General features: G+C 43.8%; 1 protein-coding gene across 3 annotated transcripts in view; it reads right to left on the bottom strand.

The window, feature by feature from the left end:
- Nucleotides 1-2,930: 2,930 nt before the first annotated feature.
- exoc3 (exocyst complex component 3) overlaps nt 2,931-9,037 on the bottom strand; it is a 45,438-nt gene continuing 39,331 nt past the window's right edge. For all 3 annotated transcript variants that reach the window (XM_085989052.1, XM_085989054.1, XM_085989053.1), the window contains 2 exons: nt 7,764-7,891; nt 2,931-3,880 (listed from right to left, as the gene is read on the bottom strand). In XM_085989052.1, the coding sequence (XP_085845178.1) occupies nt 3,709-3,880; nt 7,764-7,891 (300 nt within the window). In that variant the 3' untranslated portion in view covers nt 2,931-3,708. The remainder of the gene's footprint in view (nt 3,881-7,763; nt 7,892-9,037) is intronic.

The following is a 9,037-nucleotide window of genomic DNA, read 5'->3' as shown; positions in this document are numbered from 1 at the left end:
GAAGAAATTCCTCCATCTCTGTCCTAAATGGCTTACCCCTTATCCTTAGACTGTGACCCCTGGTTCTGGACTCCCCGCCATCAGGAACATCCTTCCTGCATCTAGTCTGTCTAGTCCTGTTAGAATTTTATAAGTTTCATTCTTCTAAACTCTAGCAAATACAAGCCCAATTGACCCAATCTCTCTTCATATGTCATCCCAGCTATCAGTCTGGTGAATCTTCGCTGCACTCCCTCCATGGCAAGAACATCCTTCTTCAGATAAGGCAACCAAAACTGTACACAATACTCAAGGTGTGATCTCACCAAGGCTCTGTACAACTGCAGCAAGACATCCTTGTTCCTGTACTCGAACCCTCTTGCTACAAAGGCCAACATACCATTTGCCTTCTTAACCGCCTGCTGCACCTGCATGCTTACCTTCAGCGACTGGTGCACAAGGACAGCCAGGTCTCTTTGCACTTCCCCTTCTCCTAATCTATTGCCGTTCATAATCTGCCTTCCTGTTTTTGCCACCAAATTGGCTAACCTCGCATTTATCCACATTATACTGCATCTGCCCAACCTGTCCAAATCATACTGGAGTTTCTCGGCATCCTCCTCGCAGCACATACGCCCACCCAGCTTTGTGTCGTCTGCAAACTTGGAGATATTACATCAGAAAATGCTGGAAAAACTCAGCAGGCCAGGCAACATCCATGGAGAGAAATTACAGTCGACGGTTCAGGTGAACCCTTTTTCAATTACGTCTAGATCATTAATATATAGTGTGAAATAGCTGGGGTCCTAGCACCGATCCCTGCGGTACCCCACTAGTCACTGCCTGCCACTCGGAAAAAGACCCATTTATTCCAACTCTTTGCTTCCTGTCTGCCAACCAGTTCTCTATCCAAGTCAGTACCTTCCCCCCAATCCCATGTGCTTTAACTTTACATGCTAATCTCTTATGCAGGACCTTATCGAAAACCTTCTGAAAGTCCAAATACACCACATCCACTGGTTCTCCCTTATCTATTCTACTAGTTACATCCTCAAAAAATTCCAGTAGATTAGTCAAGCATGATTTACCTTTTGTAAATCCATGTTGACTTTGTCCGATTCTGTCACTGTTTTCCAAGTGCTCTGCTATTACATCTTTTATAATGGACTCTAGCATTTTCCCCACTACCGATGTCAGGCTTACCGGTCTATAATTCCCCGTTTTCTCACTACCACCTTTTTAAATAGTGGGGTTACATTAGCTACCCTCCAATCCATGGGAACTGTGCCAGAGTCTACAGAATTTTGGAAGAGGACCAGCAATGCATCTACTATTTCTAGGGCCACTTCCTTAAGTACCCTTGGATGTAGATTATCAGGCCCTGGGGATTTATCAGCCTTGAATCCCATTAATTTCCCCAACACCATTTCCCTACAAATACTGATTTCATTCAGTTCCTCCCTGTCATTAGACCCTATGTTCCCCGACATCTCTGGGAGGTTATTTGTGTCCTCCTTTGTGAAGACAGAACCAAAGTATGTATTTAATTGGTCTGCCATTTCTTTGTTCCCCATTATAAATTCCCCTGATTCTGACTGCTAGGGACCTATGCTTTTAAAAACTGAGGAGGCTTTTAACAGACATGCAGAAAGGAAGATTCAGAGGAGAGCTAAAAAGACCACCACCAATGGTGCAACAGAGGGAGGGGTGGGGAAGCCAGTCAGGAGAAAACATAGGACTGGAGGAGATTGCAGAGGTAGGGTGGGACAAGGTCATGGAGGGATCAGTAAGTGAGGACAGTACATTTGATGGGTTGGGAACAGTCAGTGTAGATCAGCAAGGTGATGTGGGGGCTGTTGGTCAACCAGAACTTTGTGCAAGAAAGGATGCAGGTGACAAGAGTTTTGGATGAGTTGGGAGTTTATGGAAAGTGGCAGCTTGCAAGGAGGAGAGAGAGGTTTTGGTGGCAGCAAGTCAGGGTGAATGCAGGCACTATTGTAAAGTTAGATGTAATTGGTTCTGGTAATCGATAGGATATGGGTTTGATGCTCCGCTCTGGGTTAAAGACAACTAACGTTGTGCACAGAGTAGTCAGGAAGAGATATGGGGATCAGTTGCTGGAGGAAATTCCAGATCTTCCCTCGACAACCTGTGTGATATTAAGTTATGGAAGTAACAGAGATGGAGTTGTGTGTTAGTGACTTGATGTCACTAAGGGGCTGCGTGTAGATGACAGAGTAAGGAGCCAAAGATGGATATTTGGGGACTTCTGCAGGTGACCATACAGGGCCAGGAGGAGAAACAGTTGCTGGAGAGGTGCTGGCTGTTAGGACAGGTAGGAATGGAACCAAGGACACTCCCATTAAACTGGATCAGAGGAGAGGCTGTGGCGGAGGATGCTGTGACCAACTGTTGAATATCACAAATGTTGAGGAGGACAAGGAAATGGTGCCACAAGCTCCATTAGTTTCAAGAGCCCAGGCTGAGGTAGGCATTATGTAGGATAAGGGTCTTTGAATACCTTGTTGCCTAAAACTTGTCTAATGATTTTCCCCAGTGAGATGATGGGCACTACCCATAGGAATACAGAGATAAAAAAAAAATTAAATGTTTGCTGTTCAGCCCGTTCCAAATAGCAAACCAAGATACGATTCATGTATAGTCAGTTCAAAGCACAAGATCGCACAACTACAATTAAAAAAAAAAGGAAACTAAGACAAAGATAGTACTGGTTCATTCTAGCACAAAGTTGTCCTGTTCTCCCGTGTCCAGTTACCACAACTCAAATAGAAAAAATCCATTCTTCATTGAACACCTGATCTGCCCAACCCCTCATCATTCTGTCAGGAAAAATAGGCTTACCTGCTAAAAATATTGACCGTCTGAAACTTAGAGATACATGATAAACTAGATAGCTTATATGGCACTTCATAGTGGAGTCAGCTACAGTAAACCTTTACACCCATGCTTTATTGTTGTGTTTTTATACAGGCTTGAACTTGTGTTTCAAAAGAGCAATCAATGCACAAAAACATGTTTTGAAATGTCCACTATCAAACAGTCTATGGTTTAGTTTATGTTAAATGTACATTTGCAAACTCATTTATTTTACTGCAGACCAATTTTAAACCCCACAGCAAAAGTCAATCTATTTTGCTTATGGATATGCACCTTAAATTCTGTACAAGTGTGCATACATAAAAATACATTCCTCATTTTGTGTGTCTTTCAAAATGTGGCATTAATTACTATTTGTTTTCAAAAATGCAAAAGACAAAAATACATATAAAGTAGCCCCTCAGTGTAACAGCTATATCTCATTTTTCTACTGCACCCTCATTAATAAGCTCATTAAAAGCAGGCTAGCCCTTACTTGTGGTACCTAAACCAGTTTCGATTTACCTTTAGTTGCCAAAATAGTGAAGCCACAGCTACAGTCTTGTGGCAATCCAATGTTTTAGGTCAGAAATGCTGTTCCGCTGACAAGCCACGAACTCAGTGAGCGAGTGTCTCCGCTGAACGACACTGGCATTTTTTTGCCAGTAGAAAACTCACTCATTTCACAATTCAAGAATGATGGTCGAAAGAGGAGGCTTAAAATAAAATTACATGAGGAAAAGTATACTGGAGCTTATAATACAACTCATTCTGTAATACTTTCTAAATGCTTCCCAAATGCAGCTGTATGGAGAGAGGAATCTACTGTATTAACTTCCAAAAATGCACATTTCACTTGACTAATTTTGACAGTGTTAAATTTTGTACTGAAATATCTTTGAAGATTGGCTTAAAATTAGGACCAGGATGAGGTGGGTTTTGCCATAAAGTTTCAATGACCGTCTGTTTCATTTCCCTGCTGGCATCTCCTCTCATTGCCATCAGTGCTGTAATGTGTTCTTCCCTGTGGGGCAACATGGACAGTTAAGAAAACAGCTAAATTATAAAAGGTTAGCTAGAAAATAAACTTCTTTTGTAACACATTAGTAGGGATATGCGCACTGCTCAAAACTAGCAACAACAAAAAACCCTGTAGTGCAAGTTGTTTCAAAAAAATATATATATACACACACACACGCACAACAATTCAATCCAAGGACCCTGGGTAGACGCATAGTCCTCAGGGGGCAAGGGGGGGGTTAAAGGGCAGGAGATAACTATACCAGGGTGCACAGACGTAGTCCAGTCTCCATTTCATACATTCTGTCTTTATTCTTATATTCCCATCATAAATTCTTATGTCCACATTTTTAATGAAACTGTCAGAGGCCGAACCGTGAGAGGGAGAAGCAGGCCCCGGGCCGTCGGACCATGGAGCCGGTGAGGAGAAGGCCGCGGCGACCGGAGCATTCACATCCCGACGATGTGTTCGGCGAGTTGGGCGGAGGCAGCGCAGCGAGCAGCAGCAGCAGCCACGACGTCCCGCTGCAGCACATCGGCCGGCAGCTCCATGGCGGGAAGCTCGCAGTCCGACTGGGAGGAGGGGAGCCGGGCATGGCGGCCAGATCGTGAGCGGGAAAGCAGGCCACCACTTGGAGCCGGCAACAGTGAGGAGTTGGCCGCGGTGACGAGGAGGACGGAGCAGCTGAGGGACATCGTGCTCCCACTGCCACTAGAAGCCATTGTATTGACTTTCTGAACGCGGCGCTGTATGAATAGCTGACGCGTCCCTACAGGGAGTACGCATTCCATTGTAATTGTACTGGTTACATATGGCAAATAAAATTGAATTGAATTGTAAACTTGTCATGCTGTAATTACAACCTCTTGCTACTACAACACTTCCACTAGCTGGAGGGTGAAATTACAGCATGAAAAGTTGAGACATAGTTTCCACTAAAACTGTGGACATAGGAATTTATATCGGAAAAAGTTGACCGGAAGTGCAAGCAGATGTAAGATTTTTAATACAGATATGTAAATACATCAATGTGAACTAGAATACACATAATTACTAATATAATTAAAGAGAGAAAATCTTCACTTGTGGTTTGTACATTCCTGTGCAGTGCAAGTTACTATTGTAAGCTACTGTCGTTATGGCAGGTTTGAATACAACTTCTACATTCTTTTTTCCCCAGACTTTGACACTAGTTTCGACACTGCTTGCACATTGTGCTCATGCAGCATTTATTGATTCAAGGGCCTAGAAATTGCAGTACGCCAGAAACCTGCTGGTGCCACCACGGGCCGAAGTTAACGGCCGCCCAAAATCATAGCGCAAGCGGCACCGGTATTTTGGTGCTGCCTGCTAATTTAAATTAGCGCAGCGCTAAACCTACCATGCAAGACTGTTTTTCCGGCGCTACTCTCAGCAGGAGGCCCAATGTAGCGTGGCCATAGCATTCCTGAAGCAAGAGCAGCATTGCCTTAAAGCAAGGCTGTCATTTTAGAAAGCAGTATCGGTCCCTTAAAGGGGAACTGCCTTTTAAAATGAACAAAATAAAAATCATTTAAAAATAGGCAGTGTAAAACCTTCCACACCTAAAAAAAGGTAAAAGTACTTCAGCACAAACACAAATGGTTCAACAAGCCAGGGAAAGGGCACCCATGGTCTCGCACATAGCACTCCAGCTTTGTGCAGGGGTCAACACTACAAGAGAGGTCCTCTACCCACAGTGGTTAGGAGGCCCTCCAGAAAGAACGATGTGGGACCAGATCACCGAAGGCTGTCACTGGCAGCAGTGTCACCCCCATGAACTGGCTCAAGTGCCCAAAGAAGCTTAATTACCTCAGACCAGTGGTCAAGGTCAGTGAATTCATCTTCAAAAGCTAGCACTACTAGCCTCACACACTGCTCAATGAACGACCCACTCACCCCATACCCCCCATCACTCACCTACCAACAAATCTGTACCAAGCACGAGGTACATCTCCCATTCCTAGCTTCACCTCACCCCCTTGGAGACGACAGTGCTGGCCATTCTTAGCAAGGGCATAGCTGAACAAAATAGGAGTTGGCTATTGGAGAATGCCAATGCAGTGCATTGGCAGGGAGCCCATGAAGTCTAATTTTGGTAATACAGTCACCTGCTTGACAGAGGAGGTTGCAATGTTTAAATCTCCCAGAATCTATTTGCTCAGATTAATAACCTGACCTCTACATCAACTTGTGGGTTCAAGCCCCATTCCAGGACTTGAGCTCATAATCTAGGCGGACACTTCAGTGTGGTACTGCGGGTGGTGGCACACTACAGATGATCTGTCTGCCTGTTCCAGTGGTTGATGTGAATGTCTAAGATCAGCCATTCCTTCACTCTATCGGCATTGTGATGTTTAAGTCAGAAATTGGAAATTTATCAAGATCGCATGCTCAATTTAGAGGAAGGTGAAAGATGAGGTTTGGGATAAAAAACGACAACATATTTCTTGAGCAGCAGAATGGGTGCATTAGAAAGCTAAAATTCTCACTACCAATACCAGTTTTCAAAACGTAATGGGGAGGTCAAGAGGTGGGGCTTTACCTGCACAGCATAAGGGCCTGGAATTTGCAGTCAGCAGCAGAGGAAAGGCATTCGCTGCTGGACCCGATGTACGCTTCGTACATAGATCTCGCGATCTCTTTCAAAAAGTTCAGGTTTTACCAACGCGTAATTCAAATCAACATACTGGAATCCCATAGTGCGAACTGCTGTGATGTCAACAGGCTTGTCTAAGCAGCCAATCAAAACGCAGACAGCGAACCAGGAAGTGGGTAAGCTCTTAAAATTCTAACTTTTAAAAAATGTTAGAGAGCAAAAGAAAGACTGGGGCTCCCACATGGGGAAAGGGCAAAACTGAAATAAAGATGAACAAACTAAAAAAAAAAAAAATTTTTTTTTTTTTTTTTTTATAAAAGTTTCTTAAAATGTTTAATTAAAATGGATAAATTTGACACTGCACAAAATTTAAATTAGGTTTCCAGGCCCATAACCTTTGTTTAGCAGTTAATACGCTGTTAAAACCCCAGTTACACCTAATCCCTTTGGGTCTAACCTTTAGTTGGGTATTTAACAGTGTAATTACTGCGGAAGAGCCAAAGTTTGTCAGTTTCCATGATTTGCGAGATTTCAAAGATTGCCGGCTTTGTGAGGGGCGGGGGCGCAGCGCAGCCCGCGGAGGAGCAGTGGATAACAGACCGCAACTTCAGGATTTCTGTGTTAGGTTGCACATGCGCTAAATCCTGAGTTTACAGTCAGTTTCAAAGGCGAAATGACAGCGAAAGCTGCCAGTTCACCGTCAACAGGACCACAAATTCCAGGCCAATGTATTTTTCTGTTAGATTTACTTTCCCCACTTCTTTCTCGGATCTTAACCAAAGTTTTCTAGTTCCCAACTTCTGTGACTGCAGAAGTACGCCAGGAGAGGAAATGTTTCATCTGTGGAGCGACTGGATTAAAAAAAGTGATTTCCCTCCTCCACCACTACATCATGCATCAGCCTCCAGCTGGGAAGATTGGACGGCCCACACTAGTAGCTCATGACTGTTGCCAATGCCACCCCATCGATGAACAGCAACTGGTGCAACTTAATGTGTGCGTTATTCGAAAGAGAAGATTTCTGCCTTAAATGAAAGGTCTCATTTCTTTTAAGATAATCTTGCTGACAATTTCAGGCAACGAGTCAGGATCTGAATATTTTGCAGTTCTGGGACTCGAACCTTGGTCCCAGCAGAAAGCTTTTCTACCAGTTGCATTGGCAGGCCAACTGTGTAGTGAGCAACAGCCCTAAGCTGCTACTCCCCATGAAACTATACGATCATTTTTCTCCCATGACAATGGCATGTTCAACAAGAAGAAAAATCTCACCTGAAGTCAGGAAATTTGCTAACCAATGTAGAGACCTCAAGACATAATAAAGATGGATCAGTGAGCTTTAGGACTTCAGCTAGAGCTGGAATAGCATCACACAGCAGATCAGTGTCCTCTCCAAAACCCTGTGTAAAGATAAAGCAACTGGTGGATATAGGCACTACAGCATATCCTCTACGCAAATGTGCAATTCAGTTACGTAATCACATCTGTGCGGAAGATCCTGGTACATTTTAGATTGGGCACCCATTTTCCTTCTCCCTCTAGTCTCCATGGGGCCAAGAAGAAGGGCAGAATCTTCATCTAGCTGCTACCAGACACGAGTATGGCCTGTTGATGGCATTCTTCCAACATGTGAACAAGCACATGGCATCTACCTCCCCACAGCTGTGCTGCTAAGAGTGGCAACTCTCACCAGAGTGGGGCAATTGAACCTGCTTCACCCACTGCTGTGGCACTGTCGTTTGCAGGGTCAACACATCGCACTACTGTGCTGGCAAAAAACGCATATTCTTATTTATGGCCTTTGTGTAATCCATGCCTTTGTTATCCCTACTTTAGGCACCTAAGCATTTATTGTGAGGAGCCCTGAAATAAAACTCGAGTCAATGGTGTAACAGATGGAACAGCATGGTGGCTTTCTAAGACACTGTGCCATGTATGGCTCAGATTGGCATCTGTAATTGCAGACATACTGAGTTCCCAGTCTCGCTGTTCTATATCAATATAGATAAGTGTGAGGCAATGATCCTGCTCATTTTTTTTGGGTGCGCAGCTCCATTAAGGGGCTGTACTGCTTGGATGATAAGAGTCTAAATGGCGTACAGGAGCAAAGGGATCTAGGTGTACAGATACACAAATCACTAACGGTAGTGACACAGCTTAATAAGGCCATTAAAAAAAGCAAACAAAGCAGTGAGGTTCATTCTGGAGGGATAGAATTGAAAAGCAGAAAAGTTACGTTATACTTGGTTAGACCACACTTAGAGTAGAGTACTGTGCATAGTTTTGGTCTCCATATTATAAAAAGGATATAGAGGCACTGGAGAAGAGCAAAGAAAATTCACATGGATGACACCAGAATTTATACTCATCAGGAAAGGCTGAGCAGGCTGGGGCTCTTTTCGTTAGAAAAAAGACCGAGGGGAGACCTAACAGAGGTCTTTAAAATTATGAAGGGATTTGATAGGGTAGACAGAGAGGTTGTTTCCATTTGTGGGGGAGATCAAAACTAGAGGCCATACATATAAGATAATCAACAATAAATCCAA

The sequence above is a fragment of the Somniosus microcephalus genome, chromosome 5 (genome assembly GCF_052327205.1).
Source record: "Somniosus microcephalus isolate GS21.2 chromosome 5, FLI_Smic_1.0, whole genome shotgun sequence".
Lineage (NCBI taxonomy): Eukaryota > Metazoa > Chordata > Chondrichthyes > Squaliformes > Somniosidae > Somniosus > Somniosus microcephalus.
This window is presented reverse-complemented; position numbering and strand designations above follow the sequence as displayed.